This window comes from Trachymyrmex cornetzi, unplaced genomic scaffold (genome assembly GCF_001594075.2).
Source record: "Trachymyrmex cornetzi isolate Tcor2-1 unplaced genomic scaffold, Tcor1.1 scaffold756, whole genome shotgun sequence".
In the NCBI taxonomy this organism is placed as follows: domain Eukaryota; kingdom Metazoa; phylum Arthropoda; class Insecta; order Hymenoptera; family Formicidae; genus Trachymyrmex; species Trachymyrmex cornetzi.
Window position 1 is genome coordinate 11,763 of NW_017300088.1, and position 21,601 is coordinate 33,363.

Below are 21,601 nucleotides of genomic sequence, written 5' to 3' on the forward strand. Positions count from 1 at the left end.
GATGAAAAGTGAAAAGTGACAAATTTCTCCATTAACTTCAATGGTTAAAATTTTCACTTTTCACTTTCCATCCTAAGGATAAACTTTCATGATTGATAATCTGATGTCGATGTAGCGCGCTGTTCAAACGCAACCGTAATTGCATCCTGACGGGGTGATCCCGATTGATCACGGCTCGATTGGATACCATCAATCACAGCGACCAGTGCCTAGGAGCTTTGTAATCTCAAGCGCTGTGAGTGGCTCGTGTCCAATTGAGCCGTGTCCAACTGGGTGCCACCACTTGGGGAGCATGTGTGTTTTTTTAAGTCTCTACGCGTATGCGTACAATCTAGCTGCTAAATAGTTTATTAATGTTGTATAATTTTTTTAAACGTAATTGCATCCTGACGCTCCCATGTAATTGCACCTTAAACTAGACTCATGGCGTCTCCCGCCCAAACCTAGGAACTTTTTGTAATCGCCAACCTGCATGTTATACAAATGTCGCTTTTGCGGGCTCTGCAGGCTCTGCTAACAAATCGGTCGAATGTTTTCATTGCGTTTGACGTCGGAGTCTCCCATGCCCGATCGTGTTTTGGAGTAACATTACGAATGATACGCACGTCAGACTTCTCATCACATCATGTACATTAAGCAGGTTTGTAAGCAAATCGTATTTGTGTCGCAACCTAACGTCATTCTTGAGACGGAGTTACGCTTCGTCTTTTCTTTATTTGACTTTACCCACCTTTTTTGCATTGCTTCCATTCTAATTCTTGATTAGATTATTATTGAGGTTTTATATGCATGAATTGTACGTTACTATCGAATTTCTGAAGCTAATATACTAATTCGGAGCATCAATACATTGTTATTATTGCAATTTCTTTGATGGGTTTATGTTGAAACAGGTAATTATCCAAGGATTTAAGTCGTATCGTGAACAGACAGTTGTCGAGCCTTTTGATCCAAGACACAATGTAGTGGGTATGTAACTGATGATCTTGTGCAGAATTGATATGCAGTTAATAAGATTGATATTGTTATACATATACATTGTAACTGAACACTTTTCTTCTAAGTTGGCAGAAATGGTTCTGGAAAGAGTAACTTCTTTTACGCGATTCAATTTGTCCTTAGTGATGAATTCTCTCACCTCAGACCAGATCAGAGACAGGGACTGTTGCATGAAGGAACAGGACCTCGTGTTATATCTGCCCATGTAGAAATCATATTTGATAATTCTGATGGAAGATTACCGGTAAAAATCATTAGTAGTTTGTCACTAGTTTAAATATATATATATATATATATATATATATATGTATGTGTATATATATGTATATATATATATATATATATATATATATATATGTATGTGTATATAGATATGTATAAAATATTTGAATATGCATATATTTAATATTTTAGATTTTGTCGATATGTTCATAATATTTTAATAATATATATATAATTTTGTCTTTTATTCAGATCGATAAAGATGAAGTTTATTTAAGGAGAGTAATCGGCTCCAAGAAGGACCAATATTTTCTCAACAAAAAGATTGTAACAAGGAATGATGTAATGAATTTATTAGAGTCGGCAGGATTTTCTAGGTCTAATCCATATTATATTGTAAAGCAAGGAAAGGTTTGTTAACGTAGCATATTTATATTTATCTGTAGTATAATATAATTGTTTTTGCAGATAAACCAAATGGCAACAGCACCAGATTCGCACAGATTGAAATTATTAAGAGAGGTAGCGGGTACTAGAGTATATGATGATAGAAGAGAAGAATCAAAATCTATTTTGAAAGAAACAGAAGGAAAACTAGAAAAAATCGAGGATTTTCTGCGAACAATAGGTAATTATAAACATCAAATAAAGAATTGTTTAAAAAATAAATAAATAAAGTAAAATGAATAAATAATTATTTTATATTGTAGAAGAGCGTTTGCAAACACTTGAGGAAGAAAAGGAGGAACTGAAAGAATATCAACGTTGGGATAAACAACGTCGTTGTTTAGAATATACTATCCACGAACGTGAACTTAAAGAAAATAAAAGAAAATTAGAAGAGCTCGAGGAGTCTAGAGCGAATAGTGGAGCCGAGCAGGCAAGATTAGGTGCCGAAGCTAAAACAGCACAAGAAATGGTACGTGCTGCTACGAAGAGGCTAAAGGAAGCCAAAAAGGAAGTGCAAACTGCCAAAGAAGAAAGAGACACTCTTAGGTAACACATATACTAAAAATTGCATATAAAAATACAGCAGAGAAATATTTGTAATAAAATATTTGTAAAATACAGTGCAGAACAACAGCAATTGCTGAAAGAAAAGAACAAGTTAACTTTTACTATTAACGACTTGCTAGAGGAAGTAAAAGGTGATAATGACAGCAAGAAACGAGCTCAACAAGAGTTGGAAAAGTTGAAGTCTAATATCGCTGCTCGAGAAACCGAGCTAAAGTCTCTTAAGCCAGAGGTAAAAAAATATTTAGATATTTAATATATTCAAATATATATTTAAAATTATGTGTATTTGTTTAAAATACTGAAATGTGTGGAAAAACATTTTTCTTTACAGTATGAACGAATGAAACGTGTTGAAGAGGAGTGTACACGAGAATTACAGTTAAAAGAGCAGAAACGTAAAGAATTATATGCTAAACAAGGTCGTGGTAGTCAGTTTACCACTAAGGTAAAAATAAAAAAAATTGTGACTCCATAGTAATTCAAGTTGTATTTTTGTTTTTATATTTAAATTCCGATATAATAGTTTAAAGATTTATTTACATTGGTAGGATGAAAGAGATAAGTGGATACAAAATGAGCTTAAGCAGCTTACGAAACAGATAAAGGATAAAGAAGAGCATCAAAAAAAAATTAGCGAAGATTTAAAACGTGATGCAGAGAAACAGATTGCTTTGGAGAAAAAAATAGGAGATCATACACGCGAGATGGAACAACAACGTGCGTCAATAGACGATCATAACAAGCAATATTATGAGCTTACAAAATCGAAAGATCAGTGTCAAGCAACTCGAAAAGAACAGTATGTTTAATTTATTAAATTAATAAACGCGTTAGAAATCTTAGAACTTTACAAACTAAATATGTCGAATTGCAGGTATCGGCAGGAGAGTGTATTGCAATTAAATTTATCTGGTCTAAAGGAGGATTTAGCGAAAGCAGATCAAAGTCTAAGATCCATGGCTGGCAAACCTATTTTGAATGGCAGGGATAGCGTACGCAAAGTACTAGACACTTTTCGGTAAGATTAATTTTTTTTATAATGTAGGTACATTATATGCACAATTTTTTGAAGAGATAAATCTATGATGATGATATATGTATGAAATTTAATATCTTTGTAGTGGACGAAAAGATATGGTTAATGAAGTGAGCAGCTACTATGGGCCTGTAATTGAAAATTTCAACTGTGACAAGAGCGTCTATATGGCAGTTGAAGTAACCGCCGGGAATAGATTGTTTCATCACATTGTGGAGACCGACAAGTTTGGTACAAAAATTTTAAAAGAAATGAACAATCAACGGTTACCGGGAGAAGTAACTTTTATGCCACTGAATAGACTTCACGTAAAGGATATTGATTATCCGCAGACCTCTGATGCTATACCCATGATATCCAAATTGAATTATGATCCCAAATTTGATAAAGCGTTAAGGTAAAAGGATATAAAATAAAAATTATTAAATAAGAATTGTTTTCTTTTCTTGCCTTATTTCTTTGTAATATATAAAAGTTTTTTATATGTTATTATCGTACATTATATCATATTATATTTTTGTTAAATATAGATATATATTTGGAAAGACTTTGATCTGTCGTAATCTGGAAGCAGCAACGACTTTGGCGCGGGATTCTGGCTTAGATTGTGTTACGTTAGAAGGAGATCAAGTTTCATCCAAAGGCTCCTTAACTGGCGGATATTTCAATACACTCAGGTCTCGGCTTGAGATACAAAAAACTAGATCGGAATTAATGTCACAAATTTCTACTCTTGAAACCCAATTAACGACGCTTAAGGAAGAAATCAGAAAGGCGGATCAAAATATTAGTTCTTACGTTAGCGAAATGCAGAGAACTGAAACTAAAAATAGTAAAGCTAAGTAAGTAATTAGATGATATTTTTAATCTAGGATTATAATTAATATTAATTTCAAAAATTATACAGGGTATCCCAAAATAATCGCCAAATATTTCATGGGCAGGTAGAGCAGACTAAACTGAATTGAAAAGTCATCTACCATTTTGCAATTTTCGCAATAGTTAACAAAATATTAATTAGTAAAAATTGTCGAAAATTGGTCTTCAATAATTTTTTACTCAAATACTATCAACTTTACAGAAAACTGCAAGAGACAAAAATTGTATTTGATATATATGTATATTTATATTTAGTAATATGTAAATATAATTTTACATTTTTTTAGTATATATGTATTTTATATTTAGTAATTATAATATCGCGAAAATTGTAAAATGATAAAGGACTTTTTGACTTAGTTTAGTTCGCTCTACCTGTCCATGAAATATTTGGCGATTATTTTGGGACACCCTGTATACATATACATATATTAGGGTGGGCCAAAAAAAATTTTTTTGAAAATCGATTAGCAAACCCTCCAAAAGTTAGCTGTGGACCTCAATATGAGGAGATTTGAGTAAAATTTCATCGAAATCAATTAATATCTTCAGATTGCCCTTCAACTTTGAAATTAATATTTATGTATTTCTTGGATACATGTGTCAAAATTCGAAAAAATATTTAAATTTCAATACAATTTGGTACTACTTGTTCTTTTTTGGTTGCTGAATACGAATTCGAGGTCAGAAGTACACATTTCAAAATGGCGTATTCAATACAGGGTGAGTAAAAAGTCCCGGACTGGTGAAATATCTCGAAAACTAAGCATTTCCGAAAGAAATCTCTCCTACAAAAGTTGGTTTTAAATGATCTATTCACTGATCTGATCAGTCTGACCTTGGGTGGCATTGCCAAGATCAGGTTAAGGTCATATTGATTTTTTTAAATGGCACATCCTATTTTTTATTCCACAATCTAATAGCCAATATCGAGAGCTTTCCAAAACATTATAATAAAGTTATTTTTTATTGAGTATACTTTTCGAATTATTAAAAATTTATTTATGTAAAAATAAAAATAAGAGGTACAACCTCCAATGGCCTTGATCTTGATCCAGGACATGATCTTGAATAATATTCTCAAGAGGTTTTAACCGTCGAGCACCTTGCGTAATGCTAATGCCGGCGATACTATAACTTTCGAGCCTTATAACTCGAAAAGTACTCAATAAAAAATAACATTATTATAATGTTTTGGAAAGCTCTCGACATCGGTTATTAGATTCTATTATCAAAAATAGGATGTGCCATTTAAAAAAAATCTATGTGATCTTGACCTGATCTTGGCGACGTCACCCAAGGTCAGACTGATCAGATCAGTGAATAGATTATTTAAATCCCTACAACTTTTGTAGGAAATATTTCTTTCGAAAATGCTTAATTTTCGAGATATTTCACCGGTCTGGCACTTTTTACTCATCCTGTCGTATGTCGTCATATTGGATCCGCTATTTTGAAATGTGTACTTCTGACCTCGAATTCGTATTCAGTGACCAAAAAAAGTAGTATCAAATTGCATTAAAATTTAAATATTTTTTCGAATTTTAACACATGTATCCAAGAAATGCATAAATACTAATTTAAAAGTCGAGAGACAACCTGAAGATATTAATCGGATTTCGATGAAATTTTACCCAAATCATATTGAGGTCCATAGCTAACTTTTAAAGGGTATTGCTAAGCGATTTTCAAAAAAATTTTTTTCAGCCCACCCTAATATATACGGGATGTCTGGAAATGTCCAAACTTCGGGAGCGTATAGGGGATCGATAAACTAAGAAAAAAATGTCCTGTAGAGATATGCTCGTTTTTACTTCGTTTTAGAGAAAATCGCAAAAAATGGTCCTACTAGAAAAGAACAAAAAAAAATTTTTTTCACCTGAAAACGGAATTATTATTGTCGTTTTCGTGTATTTTAGCGATAATATTGTAGAGGCAGTGCAAGAACGAAGCAACTACGTTTAGTCTTTTTTGCGATTTTCTTCAAAACGAAGCAAAAACGAGCATATCTCTATAAGACTTTTTTTCGTAATTTATTAATCTTAGCGATAATACTGTAGAGACACGCTCCCGAAGTTTTGACATTTAAATTCTAGACACCCTGTACGTGCCGTTTAAATATTTATATTTAATTATTGGAAATAAGTGTTACAATTTTTTTATTGTTGATTTTAATTATGAGAATTAATTAGCAGTTCATTATTAACTTGACAGAGATATATACGACAAAATGAAAGCAGAAATACGTCTTATGAAGGAAGAATTAAGTGCTATAGAAAGGTATCGGACGCCAAAAGAAAAAAGTCTTGCACAATGTACTTCAAGTTTGGAAGCTATGCGTGCGACTAAAGATGGCCTGGAGAGTGAATTACATCAAGAACTTATGGCACAGTTATCCGTTGCGGATCAGCATCAGGTGAGCGTAAACAAATTTTTAATTACAGTTGAATTAAGAATATGATATTTCTTTTTTCTTTTTTCTACTTTAAATTAAAGATTGAAACTCTATTAGTATTGATTTTGGTAGGTCGATACTTTAAATGATGATATCAGACGTTTAACAAAGGAAAACAAAGAAGCGTTCGCAAAACGAATGCAATTAGAAGCAGAGAAGAATAAGTTAGAGAACTTATTAACGAACAACTTAGTGAGGAGGAAGGACGAGCTAGTTCAAGCTTTACAAGAGATATCGGTCGAAGATCGACAGCGTCAGCTTGATTCATCAAAGATCCAGTTAGCGGATATCGAAAAGAGATTAGTGAAGGTAAACGAGGACTTCAAAGCACAAAATGAAAAAGTAACCAATGCCATGAAGAAAGTAAGTATTTAAGAACACAATGACCATTTTTATTGTACATGTTTAACCCTTACCCGTATCATGTACAATTTGATGCTTCATCCATACTATTAAGGATCACTAGAATCTCTTCGTTTTTTCACCTCTTCAAAATAATTCAAAAAATCTCTAAAAATTCACCAACATACTTTCAATTTTCTAGAATAAATATTGACTCTTTATTTTGGAAAATAATAAAATGTAATATAATTTATAATTACCGCAAGACTCAAAGAAACTTGCACGAACAGGAATCACTCAGTCATTAGTTACCCATATTGATACGGTAAGAGTTAAATTAATATAATCTTTAATCTCCCTATTTTGTCATATGTTTAGCAAAAATCGGAGTCTGCGGAAGTTGAGAAATGGAAATTAAAAGAAAAAGAAGCGCAAGAGAAGATTGAAGCGGATGCGAAAGACTTGGAAAAATTAGCAAGCAAGTTAAATATCCTGCAACAGAAAATAGTAGAGTGTACACAAAAAATTACTGAACTTGGCGCATTGCCTAGTCACGAAGCTTATTCTAAGTTTAGTACAATGTCCACGAAACAGCTTTTTAAGGAAATGGAAAAGGCAAATAATCATTTAAAAAAATATAGGTGTGTACTTTTTCTATTTAAATATAATAAATCGGAAAAAATTATTAATATATATATATATGTAATTATTGACCTATTATATTTATTAAATTAAAGATTGTGTTAGCAATTTATTATATTTACATTTTACATATTTCTAGCCATGTGAATAAAAAAGCTTTGGATCAGTTTATGTCCTTCAGCGATCAGAAAGAAAGATTAGTGAAACGGAAAGAAGAACTGGATCGAGGCGACGAGAAAATAAAAGAACTCATGTCAGTACTTGAACAGCGCAAATGTGAAGCGATACAATTTACATTTAAGCAGGTATGTCTATATATATAGTGTATATATAGTGTATTGTTTAAAATAATGGAGGATTAATGTTTTAAAAATCTGTCATGATAATCTATTTTAAATTTCATGTGACAATATTTTTTTCTTTTTTTAAGGTGAGCAAGTATTTCAGTGAGGTATTCAAAAAGCTTGTACCTTCGGGCCATGCACAATTGGTTATGAAGACTGCGGACGGCGATGAAGGGGATGATGGAACAGCGGAGCCATCAGATTCTGATAGATTTATAGGCGTAGGTAAGAAGAAATAGATTTTTAACGACAATAATGAATATCGCCATATACAACGGGCGATTGAGAGCTGAAGAAAGATGCAATTATTAAGTGCGTGTAAAAAATATATTTAAAAACCCTTACATCAAATTCGCAAAAAATTTAGTAAATTTCAAATTCGTACGTTTCGGCTTTATTCAAGCCATCATCAGCGATGTTAGACAAAAAAAAATGTGATCATTACTCGCATCTTATACCCGTATTCATGGTCCTTCCTTGAGGGATGAGGATTCCTTGTTCCTCATTTCATGTTTCATAAACCTTCCTTAACCAAACAAGGAGCCTTATTAGTTTCCTTTTCTCAAGGGAGGTTACGAGTTTCCTCCGAGGAGGAGATGCAGCCTTCATAACCAAGCAAACCTCCAAATTTAATTCGTCACACTAGTCTTTTTTACTTTCGGTAGCTTTTAATTTAGATCTGTCGATAATTATTTTCGATAGCTTTTTTTCGGAAATAAACTGCACCGAAAGTATTTTCTCCTTTGTATAATAAGCATTATGGCGAATTCGATTGGAAGCACTGATGCATATTAAAGCCGTTGTATACTGATTTAATTTGAGTATAAAAATAAAATGCAAATATTTCGAATTATAAAATACATGATAAATTACAAATTAACAAAAAACTAATAAATTTTTACAGACTCCTTTAATTAAAACAATTAATAAAACTGTAAAATATGTATTACAGGCAGCAAGAGTCGACGCTGGTTATCCAATTAGCGCAATTTTTCTTAATGCTAAAAATATAAACCTTAACTTTGAACGTTTCCATTCATGGTTTGAGTCTTCATCAGCAATCTTTCACCCTAGCGCAACAATTGGAGTATTGCATGACAAAATCATATCTCCAACGTTTTTCCTCTCAAAAATTGAACCATTTACTGTTGTGAGGTAAGTCACATACTCACAAAATTAGAAAGCTGAGTGGCAATGAGAACTCAAGCTCACACAGTTGACGCTTCTACACTGAACAATGAATCTCTCTTATGTAACATTTTGTAACTCGTTAATATGTTATAAATTATCGTCAAATTTTAAAAAATAACTGCGAGAACAATATGTGTCTTGTCATTTCGACAGTCGGTTAAATAAGGTAAACAACAGTAAACGGTTAAATTTTTAAGAGCAAAAACGTTGGAGATATCGTTTTGTCATGCAATACTCCAATTGTTGCGCTAGGGTGAAAGATTGCTGATGAAGACTCAAACCATGAATGGAAACGTTCAAAGTTAAGGTTTATATTTTTAGCATTAAGAAAAATTGCGCTAATTGGATAACCAGCGACAACTCCTATTGCCTGTAATACATATTTTATAGTTTTATTAATTGTTATAAAATACATATTTTACCTAACAGTACAATAAAATGTATTGAGTATTTCATAATTTAATCGATTTCTGTGTTTATTTATAAATATAAATTTACGTTATTTTGTATGTGGCGGTTTCAGTGCGCAATCAAATTCGCTATTAGTTTTATTTTTGTCCATTATTGTTGCAAAATGCTTAATCACGACCTTATTTAATCAACAATGTCTTTATAACTTTTATTATTCGTAATTCACGATATTAAGTATGCATATACTATATGTATATTATGACATGCTATCCTCAGTAGGTTACTAAAATCCCTAAAATATTCCTTCCTTCGGGAAGACAGACTTGAGATTCGTTTATGAAACAAGGAAGCCTTGGAGAATCGAGGAATCTTTCATGGAGACTTCCTCCATCCTTAAAATAAGGAAGGACTATGAATACGGGTGTTAAGACGATCCAAGATGCTTCTCAAAATTTGGATTGAAAGGGCTCTTTCGGCTGCTCTCTTGGATCGTCTAAGATGCGAGTAATGATCACATTTTTTTTGTCTAAACATCGCTGATGATGGCTTGAATGAAGCCGAAACATACGAATTTGAAATTTACTATATCTCTTGCGAATTTAATGTAAGGGTTTTTTAATATATTTTTTACACGCACTTACTAACTGCGTCTTTCTTCAGCTCTCAATCGCCCGTTATATATGGTGATATTCATTATTATTGTTAATATCTCGAGAGCTCAATCTGTATTTAATTTATTATTGAAATAGATTTTTACACTTATTTGAGATATATTGTGTATTATATATAATAAGAAAGATTTTTATTTGATAATTTTCTTAATTTTTTCTTCAAGTTAACTATATTTCACATTTATGTGATATGTACTTACTTTATTTATGGATTTAAAAAAAACTTATATTTATTATTTCTAGGTATAAAGGTGTCATTCACAGGACATAGAGGCGAAATGCGAGAGATGAATCAATTATCTGGTGGACAAAAATCACTCGTAGCGTTGGCCCTGATATTCGCGATACAAAAATGCGATCCTGCACCGTTTTACTTGTTCGACGAAATCGATCAGGCACTAGATGCACAACACAGAAAGGCAGTAGCAGATATGATCCACGAGCTTAGTTCTGATGCTCAGTTCATCACCACAACATTCAGGTGACGTAATGCAATCAGCAGCCTACAAGATTTTGAGATTGATTCAAAATGACATGATTGTTATGAATATGAAATTTCTTGATTATTGACTCGGATAAATAAATCAATATGTGTTTCAATGCCAAATCGAGTCCAAACACTAGGTATAATTGTGTATCAAATTCTTTATTGTATTAGAATATACGTTTCGATCCTTGTATCGGATCCTTATCAATATTTCTTAGTTACTAAGTTACATCAATGTGCTCCCTAGAACACTACATTATTGTATGTTATTTACCAGTACTAGCTTCATTATAAATACAGATATAAATTAAAAATTGAGATTAACTTACATGATATAATGTTAGTATGTGCGAAAATCACGTTACTCGTCATGTCTATCGTCAACAAGCAAATGCCCTCGTTTACAACTTGCCAATTATTTTATCTTCAGTATACATATAATTCGCATGACCGTCAATTATAAATAACAAAAAGATTGAAACCTAAACTTTAGCCAATAAACACTCATATGCTGAGTTCAAATTCTCCGTGTCAGTTTGTAAATTCAAGCTATTTTCTTGTCTACGTATATGTATCATTTCAGACGTGAGTGTTTTGTTTAAGATTATCTCTTCATCAAGGATTTCTATATCATCCCCTTTTTATTTCATGCGAATAGTCCAATCTATGTTCCGTGATTACAGATTTCTGTTGTGTGTTCCAATTTATATGATTTTTATGTTCAGAGAAATTCTAGTTTTTAAAATTCTACCCATTTGGCCAACGTACGTAGCATTGCAATCCCCACAAGATCTTATATACCACATTACTATGTAACATTTTATTAATTTTGTCCTTTTGTACTTTAATAATGCCATTTAACTTATTCATGTCTTTGTAAGCTACTTTAATGTTCTTGTATTTGTTGAATTGATTTTTTATTTTATTAGCTGTACTCGAAATAAATGGCATCGTGAAGTAATTAGTATTTCTATCATTCACGCTGTCATTCATTTGTTCGTCATCATTATTGTTATTGCTATGATTACATTTGTCCAATTTCTTATATATTCTTTTTCTCATTGTATTAATAATTAGCTGTAATGGATATCCGTTCAAAAGTAAAATTTTTATAATCTTATCTAAATTATTTTTGTGAAAATTAGGATGATAACAGTAATACTCTATCGATTAAATTATAAATTACGCCTATTTTATGTACTAAAGGATGTTGTGAGAAGTAATTAAGATATCTTCCCGATGAAGTTGGTTTTTGGTACCAATCATAAATAATTTTATTATTATTATTTTTTATCAAAGTTACGTCCAGAAAATTTAGTTTATCTTTGCCCTCCTCTAACGTGAACTGCAAACGATTGTGGTAATTATTAAATTCATTTAAAATATTCTGTATGTTATTCTGGTTGGTCGCTAGTGCTATGTCGTTAACATAACTCATATAAAAACTGGATTTTAACGTCAAACTATTAAGACATTTATATTCCAAGTCTTGCAATACTATATTAGCTATGATAGGTGATAGCGGAGAGCCCATTGGAATGCCAAATGTTTGTCTATAGAAAGTGTTATTAAACGTAAAATAAGTAGAATCCAAAACTAATTGTATAGCTATAATGAATTCATTTTTGTTTAGGATCGCCTTCTTTTTTATTTCATCCCATCTATTATTAAGCACCGTAATAGCTAAATTAACTGGAATATTAGTATATAAAGACACCACGTCCAAAGAGAATAACTGGTCATCATTCTTAATTTTTAATTGTTGAATGTTTTTTTATGATTTGGAAACTATTATTAACTATGTAATCATTTTTTGTCAAACTCTCCTGGAGAATGCTATGCAAATACGTGGCCAAATTGTGTAACGGACTGCCTATAGAAGAGATAATTATATGTAGAGGATTATTAAATTTATGTATTTTCGGAACCCCGTATGCTCTTGGTAATATCAGATTCGAACTGTTCAGCCATTTATATTTGCTATCACTAATATAATGTTTAGTTATATTTTAAGTATAGCTAATAAAATAAAAAATCAATTCAACAAATACAAGAACATTAAAGTAGCTCACAAAGACATGAATAAGTTAAATGGCATTATTAAAGTACAAAAGGACAAAATTAATAAAATGTTACATAGTAATGTGGTATATAAGATCTTGTGGGGATTGCAATGCTACGTACGTTGGCCAAATGGGTAGAATTTTAAAAACTAGAATTTCTCTGAACATAAAAATCATATAAATTGGAACACACAACAGAAATCTGTAATCACGGAACATAGATTGGACTATTCGCATGAAATAAAAAGGGGATGATATAGAAATCCTTGATGAAGAGATAATCTTAAACAAAACACTCACGTCTGAAATGATACATATACGTAGACAAGAAAATAGCTTGAATTTACAAACTGACACGGAGAATTTGAACTCAGCATATGAGTGTTTATTGGCTAAAGTTTAGGTTTCAATCTTTTTGTTATTTATAATTGACGGTCATGCGAATTATATGTATACTGAAGATAAAATAATTGGCAAGTTGTAAACGAGGGCATTTGCTTGTTGACGATAGACATGACGAGTAACGTGATTTTCGCACATACTAACATTATATCATGTAAGTTAATCTCAATTTTTAATTTATATCTGTATTTATAATGAAGCTAGTACTGGTAAATAACATACAATAATGTAGTGTTCTAGGGAGCACATTGATGTAACTTAGTAACTAAGAAATATTGATAAGGATCCGATACAAGGATCGAAACGTATATTCTAATACAATAAAGAATTTGATACACAATTATACCTAGTGTTTGGACTCGATTTGGCATTGAAACACATATTGATGATTGTTATGTTAATAGGACAATGTAAAAAATAAAGATGTGTTTGTTTCGCAGACCGGAATTACTGCATCATGCAAACAAATTCTATGGAGTGAAGTTCAGAAATAAGGTTTCGCATGTCGAATGCGTGACGCGGGAAGAAGCGGCTGATTTCGTCGAGGACGATACAACACACGGTTAAAATATTCATAATTTACAATCAAGTTTTTTTGCGTAATTTTAGGAAATAACACACGTACAAATGGATCAACTTTGTTATAATTTCCGTTGAGGTTTTCTTCATATTGACAGGTTTTTTGAGATACTTTACGTATGAAATCACATAAAGAGAAAAAATAATTTTTTGTGTATATTCGGATTCTTCGCATAGATCATTGTAATGATAGTCATGTTACATATGACGAATATTAATAGAAAACGCAAGTTTTGGTAATTTAATATTTTATTTGTAACAGATTACATGTTATGGAAACATTGCAAAATATGATAATTGAAATTTGGTATATATATATGAACTGTTTTTTATATTATAAACTTTATAAAATAAAATGACTATGATAAACACGGTAATATCAGTTTATGAAATTTCAGAACAATTGTTCCATTATAATCAGGAGTTTTTTTAAGTGGACATAAAAAAGGTGTTGATAAGGTATTAATAAATAATATCCAAAAAGAGAATTCGGTTTAAAAAGATATTTATTTGAAGTATTCCTCTTATTGGTTGTCGGCCTTAACCTGACTTCGTATTCATTATATTATGAATTTTAATACTAAAAGCACTAATTAAACGGTAAAAGAGATGTTAGTGTGTGCATCATATACAGAAATAATGTTATGAAATTTTTAGTTTTATTAGCTTAAAGGATTAATATATTCTATAGTTTTAGATTATTTTTATCTAAAACATATAATAACTATCAATTTCCAAAGTGACGATATTCACGGTCTAGCCATCGGAGTAGTTTTGTTAAATGTAAATATTTTAGAGTTCACAGCTTCAGAATTACACTTCATTTCTGCACAAAGAGCCTCACTATATGTATATATGTGTATTGGTATACACATAATCACCATAACGAGTCTTGCAATGCAAAGTCATCGATGACACTAAAGGCCACTGCGTTTGCATGAAAGAATCATGTGTACAATGTAACTTTTATTCTAAATGGCTTTTTAAACACAGATTTTAAGAGCAATATGACGATAAGTATCCCATATGGCTAATATATCTGCAATACATGAATGCGAATTTCCTTAATATTAAAGGAATTTGTGACAGCAGAGCAATATGACGATAAGTATCCCATATGACTAATATATCTGCAATACACGAATGCGAATTTCCTTATAATATTAAAGGAACTTGCGATAGCAATGTTATTCTTCTTTTATTACAAGTATGTTGCATGTGGTTCTTTACATCTTCAATGAATAGCAATGAGACCAGATTCCAGAAGTTTTTGTAATTTTGCAGCTATATCAGGATTCTTCAAATGGCTGTGCAAAAAAAAAGGATTTATTAAAATTTCCAACAGGGAAATGGATACAAATAAGTACATTAAAAAAAAATTTTAATATTCTTTTGAATATCCTTAGATTTTCAAAGAATATTCAACATATAATGTAATAATAGAAAATAAAGTAATACAGGGTTGCCACAGAAAATGAATTTTAAAATTCCCTAATTTTTTCCAGCTTTCCAGATAAAAATAAAAAATTTTCTAATACGTAAATTTTAACACATTTAGAATCAAGGATTATAAGAAAGCTGGTCTATATTATTAAAAACAACGCAAAAAACATAATTAAATTTTGGGTACAAATTCAAAAAATACTAAATATAAACTAAATATAAATAACAATATTGGAATTCCCGCAATAAACTATTAGGTATACAACTTTGCTTCCGCCGTTTTCCTATAGATGGCTTTAGCGGTAAGTGGTGGTCGAAATAAATAGATCATAGATGTCAATAAACTTGGGCATCTGTCAACATAACCCCATAGAAATATTAGTCGATTTGTGTCTGCATTATAAAGTTATTCTCGATTGAAAATGTCAGTTTACGAGCCAAATTCTCGTCATTTGTGAGGTTTTAATTTTCTGCTTCAATATGAAGAAATCTGTGGCTTAGGCTCATCGAATGCTCTCAAATACTTATGGTGAGGCCACTATTAGTGAAAAAACGTGTCGTGAGTGGTTTCAACGCTTCAAGAACGGTGATTTTGACGTCGAAGACCGGCATAGCGGTGGAAGAGAGAAGGTTTTCGAAGAATTGGAGGCATTACTTGATCAAGACTCGTGTCAAAATCAAGAAGAATTGGCACGATCATTGGGAGCGACTCAACAAGCCATTTCAAAACGCCTCAAAACCATGGGAATGATTCAGAAGCAAGGAAATTGGGTGCCGTACGAGTTGAAGCCGAGAGATGTTGAACGGCGTTTGTTTGCTTGTGAACAGTAGAGATCCTATAATCAGATATTGCTTTCTTTCTCGTATTACGCATGCGCAGAAAGCGTGAAGAAAGCTGTCACAAAATAGGTTACGTATTGTGACAAATAAATATTCTATGATAAATAAATATAAATTATCTTTTTATGTATATTATGAAACTTTATGTCCACCTTGTTAAAAATCACTCTGAAGTTTTAATAATTTTCTTTATCCGGGATCTCGGAACAGTTCCTAACCTCTTTGAGACAAAGCTTTACTCGTCTGGGAGTCGATTGTGTATCTTGAAATGAGGTGAAAATTACAAAAATGAGCAAATTCACTATGTACTGATCAATTAAATTATAAATATTCTAATGAATTTGCTCATTTTTGTCCCCTGATTAGAGCTATCTGTCTCTTTCTATTCTTCGAACTCGTTTTCCGACAATGTACGAAGCTATCCGAAGAATACCGAATGGACAGAAGTAGAGAACCAATCAGAAGTTGGGACCGCATTGGCCAAACTCTGATTATAGGATCTCTAGTGAACAGCTGCTTGAGAGGCAAAGACTGCATCTCATTGTGACTGGGGACGAAAAATGGGTTTATTACGATAACCCCAAGCGCAGAAAATCATGGGGAGTTCCCGGCCATGCTTCCACGTCGACGGCCAAACCGAATATTCACGGCTCCAAGGTCATGCTCTGTATTTGGTATTACCAGCTCGGCGTAGTGTATTATGAGCTGTTAAAACCGACTGAAACAATCACAGGCGATCGGTATCGAACGCAAATGATGCATTTGAGCCGAGCATTGAAAGACAAACGGCCGCAATACAACGAGAGACGATAAAGTGATTTTGCAGCATGACTATGCTCGACCCCATGTTACGAAAGTGATCAAGACATATTTGGAAACGTTGAAATGGGAAGTCCTACCCCACCCGCCGTATTCTCCAAACGTTGCTCGCTCTGACTATCACTTGTTTCGATCAATGGCACACGGCCTGGCTGACCAGCACTTGCGGTCTTATAAAGAAGTAAAAAATTGGATCAATTCGTGGATCGCCTCAAAAGATGAGTTTTTTCGACGCGGGATTCGTACGCTGCCCGAAAGATAGGAGAAAGTAGTAGCCAGCAATGGACAATATTTTGAATCATAAATGTATAACCAGTTTTTTACAATAAAACCTCGAATTTCGGAAAAAAACGGCAGAAGCAAAGTTGTACACCTAATATAAAATAACTAAGAACAAATGGACAACTGGAAATTGGCACAGTGATCGGTGCGTAATTCGCTTTGTGAAAAAGCTTTATCTTACGTTAATAAAAATAACTTGTACATGTTTCAGCTAGTCTTCTTCAGCAATAATACGAGAATAGGTGGTGATCCATACATTGGTAGACGAAACATACGATGTTACAAATATTGAATTAATTCGGTCGTGATCATTGTATGGTAACCCTTACTCCATTACGAGAGTCGTTCTCACCAGTTGCAAGGCTGGATGATAGTAATGACTAAAATCTTTAAAAATTAATAACTGTATAAAGCTCTAGGTGAGAATTATAATCAATGTAAACAAGACTTACTTCATTGTCTTGTTTACATTGATTATAATTCTCACCTACAGCTTTATACAGTTAGTAATTTTTAAAGATTTTAGTCGTTATCATCCAGCCATGCAACTGGTGAGAACGACTCTCGTAATAGAGTAAGGGTTACTACACAATAATCACAACCTAATTAATTCAATATTTGTAACATCGTATGTTTCGTCTACCAATGTATGGATCACCACCTATTATCGTATTATTGCTGAAGAAGACTAGCCGAAACATGTAAAAGTTATTTTTATTAATGTAAGATAAAGCTTTTTCAAAGCGAATTACGCACCGATCACTGTGCCAATTCCCAGTTGGCCATTTGTTCTTAGTTATTGAATATAAATTATAATTATTTTATTAAAATCGTTTAAAGTGCGCGAGTTTTGAACGTATTTGACTATATCAAATATAATAAAAAAAAAATTATAACAATTATTTGGAATAGGAGCAGTTTAAGAAAATTGTGAGCAAATTTCAAAACTCCAGACTTTTTTTACATTTTCCCCTAACTTTTCCCAGTTTTCCAAGTCTGTGGCAACCCTGTAATAGTAGCTGTTGGATGACGAGTGGCTCTGTGTGAGAATAATTAATTTATAGACCTGAACTTCTTATACAGTTCATCTTTTCTCTTTTTCTCTCCAACGTGGAGAGAAAAGGAAGAAAGATGAACTGTGCAAGAACTTTAGCTAAAAAGAATCTTATATTCAGCGAGTTTCAAAACTCCCAAAGTTTGATTCCTATTATTCTATATATTGTTGTCAGATTATAATGGACTTTCTACAACAAGCCATTATCTAAGTTTTAAGTCTTATAAGTCGTAAACAATTATAGTTGATTATTCTTCTCACATTCGACATTAGTCAATTTCTTATGGTTCAAGACTTAATTAGGTAATGGCTTATTGTAGAAAGTCCATAAAAGATTGATTTGAAGAACTAAAAATTTGAACAAAGGAGTATAAAGAGTAACTGTTAACATCCATTTTGGGAACAATAAATTGATACGTAACATCTCTCTTAAAAAAGCAAAAATAATTTATCGACAAGATCCTCTTTAAAATGAGCAATTGAAAAACATTTGCGTATGTTAATGAAACTATGCGATTTACTACGAGGTACCTTTGTGTCTTGATACATGCGAACATTTCGTAAACATTCAGGGCGAGAAGCAACCTAATACTAAACCGCTTCTGTAGGATATTAATATACAGAATGTTAATACATTACTTACTCTTGTAAAGCTCTTGGATCACTCTGCATTTGTTCCAAGATCAATCTCATGGCTGGATCTCGCAATATACTCTGGATCTCTGGATCTGCCATCGCTCTCTTTCTCACTTCTTCCGGATTCGAACTTGCGGATACGGCGCAAGAGCGATAACCCTCTAATGCCTCGCTATTCTGCGGATCCAATTCCAGAGCCTTCTGATATGCAGACAAGGCTTTTCCCTGCTGCTGCATGGCTTGCAAAATTTTTCCTTTCCTAATCCAGCCTTTGATGAACTTTGGATCCAGTTCGACAACTTTCTCGCAATCCTTCAAGCCGAGATCAAATGCTGCTAATTTAGTATAACAGGCTGCTCTGTTACTGTAATACTTGGGATCGTCCGGATTTCTTCGGATCGCCTCGGAATAATGTTTAATAGCAGCAGGATAATCACCATCTTTATACTTTTGATTTCCAAGTTCCTTTTCCTCTTCTGCTTTAATCGGGTCGATATAAGCCTTCCTCTCTTCCTCTTTGATTATTTTGTCTATATCCGAGAGTAAAGTTTTAATCTCCGGCGTTCTGTGCTCAGACATAGACTTTTCGTAATATACCTTAGCCTGCTTCCAATTCTCCATTTTCTTATAAGCGTGACCAATTCTCGTAAATGCTTTTGCTATCAATTTGAAATCCGCTCTATTTTCTCTACCGACCTCAATGGCTTTCTCACATTGAGCGATACATTTCTGATACTCCTTCTGTTCGAAGTACACTGCCGCTATATTTAACAAATAAATGATTTCTGTCAAATCCAATTCCACAGCTTTATTGTAATGCTCTAAAGCCTCCTCGAAACTCTTCTTCTTGTAAGCCTCGTTACCAAGTTTCTTCTCTTCCAAGGCTTTTCTCTTTTCAGGTGGAAGATTGTCCTCCTTCTTCTGAGGCTTTGGTTCTGGTTTGGGTTTCGGTGGTTCCGATGAATTCATCGGCTCAGTTTCCATTGATTCCTCCATGTCAGCGCTCATTCCTAACAGCACGCTAAGAGTGGTGAGCACTCTGGTATCCTGGAGATTAATACTGAGACTCTGTGGATTGGTTCGCAATTCTTGCAGTAACTTCATATATTCAGGATCAGACAAATATCCCTTCGTTCTGGGATCACTGGCCAACTTAAGAAAGATATCTGGTGAATTGAATGGATTAGTTACAGCAGCTGTTTTCTGGGCCCTCACCTCGGCCAGACTGCTTCTAAGTTGTGGATTGTTTGGATCCAGTTGTAGGCCCTTCTCGTAAGCTCTGATGGACTCATCATACCTGCCCAAGTAAGCAAAAGCACTGCCCTTACGTGAATAACCCTTTCCCCAATCCGGCCTCAAACTGACAGTCTTTTCAGCATCTTCCAGTGCTTGCTGATACTTTTTGGACTTTGCATATGCTGCTGAGCGATTGCTGTAGAGAACATGATTATTGCCGTCCAAGAGGATAGCATCCGTGTAGCATCTAATAGCTTCATCATAATTTCCAGTTTGTAAAGCAGCGTTTCCTTTCTCTTTCAACAAAGCTACCTGCAAAACGATACAAGAATATAATACTTGGTTGTACATAGCAGATGTTATTCATTTAAGATTGTTTCAAGTGCAGTCTTAAACCTAACTATACACACTGAAGTCAGAGAAACCCCAGTGTAATTTGCTAAATTGAGATTTTTTTCGTGTTGCTAAATTTTTCTTTTTCTTTGAACCTATATGTCTCAAAGCTCCTTAATTCTATCGACTTTTAAACATTATGGATTTATTCCTTAATTAATTCTCCATCGATTAAAAAAAAATTAATTGAAATATGTCCATTTTTACGAAAGTTATAAATAAAGATGGTAACAAATATAGATTGGGTCTTAGGGACCCATATGTATATCGAGGGTAGAAAAATAGTATATATAGTTAGGGTTAAGATATCAAATCACAGAGCTGTGTATTAAGCACATCTTAGGACATTACTTAAGACGTCTTGAAATAAGAATGGATTATGAATATCAGCCTGTCTGTTTTTTTTTCTAACTAGTGGGGTCCAAAGAATGTATCCTTGTATTTAAAGTGAAATAGGTATGTATTTGAAATTTGACAAAAGCAAGAAAGTTCTAATGAAGCAATAAAAAAATTAACTTATAGCGGATACGGTATCTTTTGAATAAGTTAGATGGCTTAATCTTGATAATCAACCTTTACTATTTATTATTAATTTAGTCGTATCAGCGTGTCCTTGTTCTATTTTTCTATGATCGGATGGATAGAAAAAAATGAGTGGTCGCATAATCGGAAGAAATTCGCCAGGAGGGCGGGGAGGACAATCCATCGACCTCGCGGAACGTGACGAAGCGTCTCTGACGAAAATGCGAGCTTCGCCTTCGCCGTCGCGCGCGTAAAAATCCTCGTGGATTTACGGGCCTCACGTTCTCGCAACGCTTACCTGATCACCCATCATGCACGCTTAAAATGTTTAATCTGTCTAGTTCCCGACGACTGTCCGTTTGACTCGAGCAATAAATACGTTCAATCCCAATGATGACTCCTACGAATTCTTCTAAATCCTCTCGTGTGCCACCGGACGCATGTGAGCTCGTGTGCCGGCGAAGGTTCAGAAGGCTCCAGAAACAGACAACCAGCGACCTCACGCTAGTATTTATGTAGGTATGCCTACACATATATGTAAAGGTAAATTTTCACGGGCTGCTCAAACCGGCTGTTTCAGCGACAAAAAGAATCACGTGGTCAAAATTGACGAATATCAAATGTCCATTTTGATCA

General features: G+C 33.2%; 2 protein-coding genes across 2 annotated transcripts; one reads left to right on the forward strand and one right to left on the reverse strand.

Annotated features, from left to right (window-relative positions):
* The first annotated feature begins 475 nt into the window (after positions 1-475).
* On the forward strand, positions 476-13,892 carry SMC3 (structural maintenance of chromosomes 3). Its single transcript, XM_018518506.1, has 19 exons — positions 476-640; positions 894-969; positions 1,065-1,243; positions 1,474-1,632; positions 1,690-1,849; positions 1,932-2,217; positions 2,293-2,467; positions 2,570-2,683; positions 2,787-3,037; positions 3,113-3,256; positions 3,360-3,671; positions 3,805-4,116; positions 6,368-6,569; positions 6,681-6,971; positions 7,329-7,591; positions 7,732-7,897; positions 8,023-8,161; positions 10,453-10,690; positions 13,602-13,892. Exons 1-19 carry the CDS (start codon positions 626-628, stop codon positions 13,726-13,728), a joined length of 3,609 nt encoding a protein of 1,202 aa, XP_018374008.1. The 5' UTR covers positions 476-625; the 3' UTR covers positions 13,729-13,892.
* A 225-nt stretch (positions 13,893-14,117) lies between these two features.
* Positions 14,118-21,469, reverse strand: Stip1 (Stress-induced phosphoprotein 1). Its single transcript, XM_018518507.1, has 3 exons — positions 21,264-21,469; positions 18,822-20,362; positions 14,118-15,047 (listed from the first exon to the last, which is right to left on the reverse strand). Exons 1-3 carry the CDS (start codon positions 21,276-21,278, stop codon positions 14,975-14,977), a joined length of 1,629 nt encoding a protein of 542 aa, XP_018374009.1. The 5' UTR covers positions 21,279-21,469; the 3' UTR covers positions 14,118-14,974.
* Between the last annotated feature and the right edge of the window lie 132 nt (positions 21,470-21,601).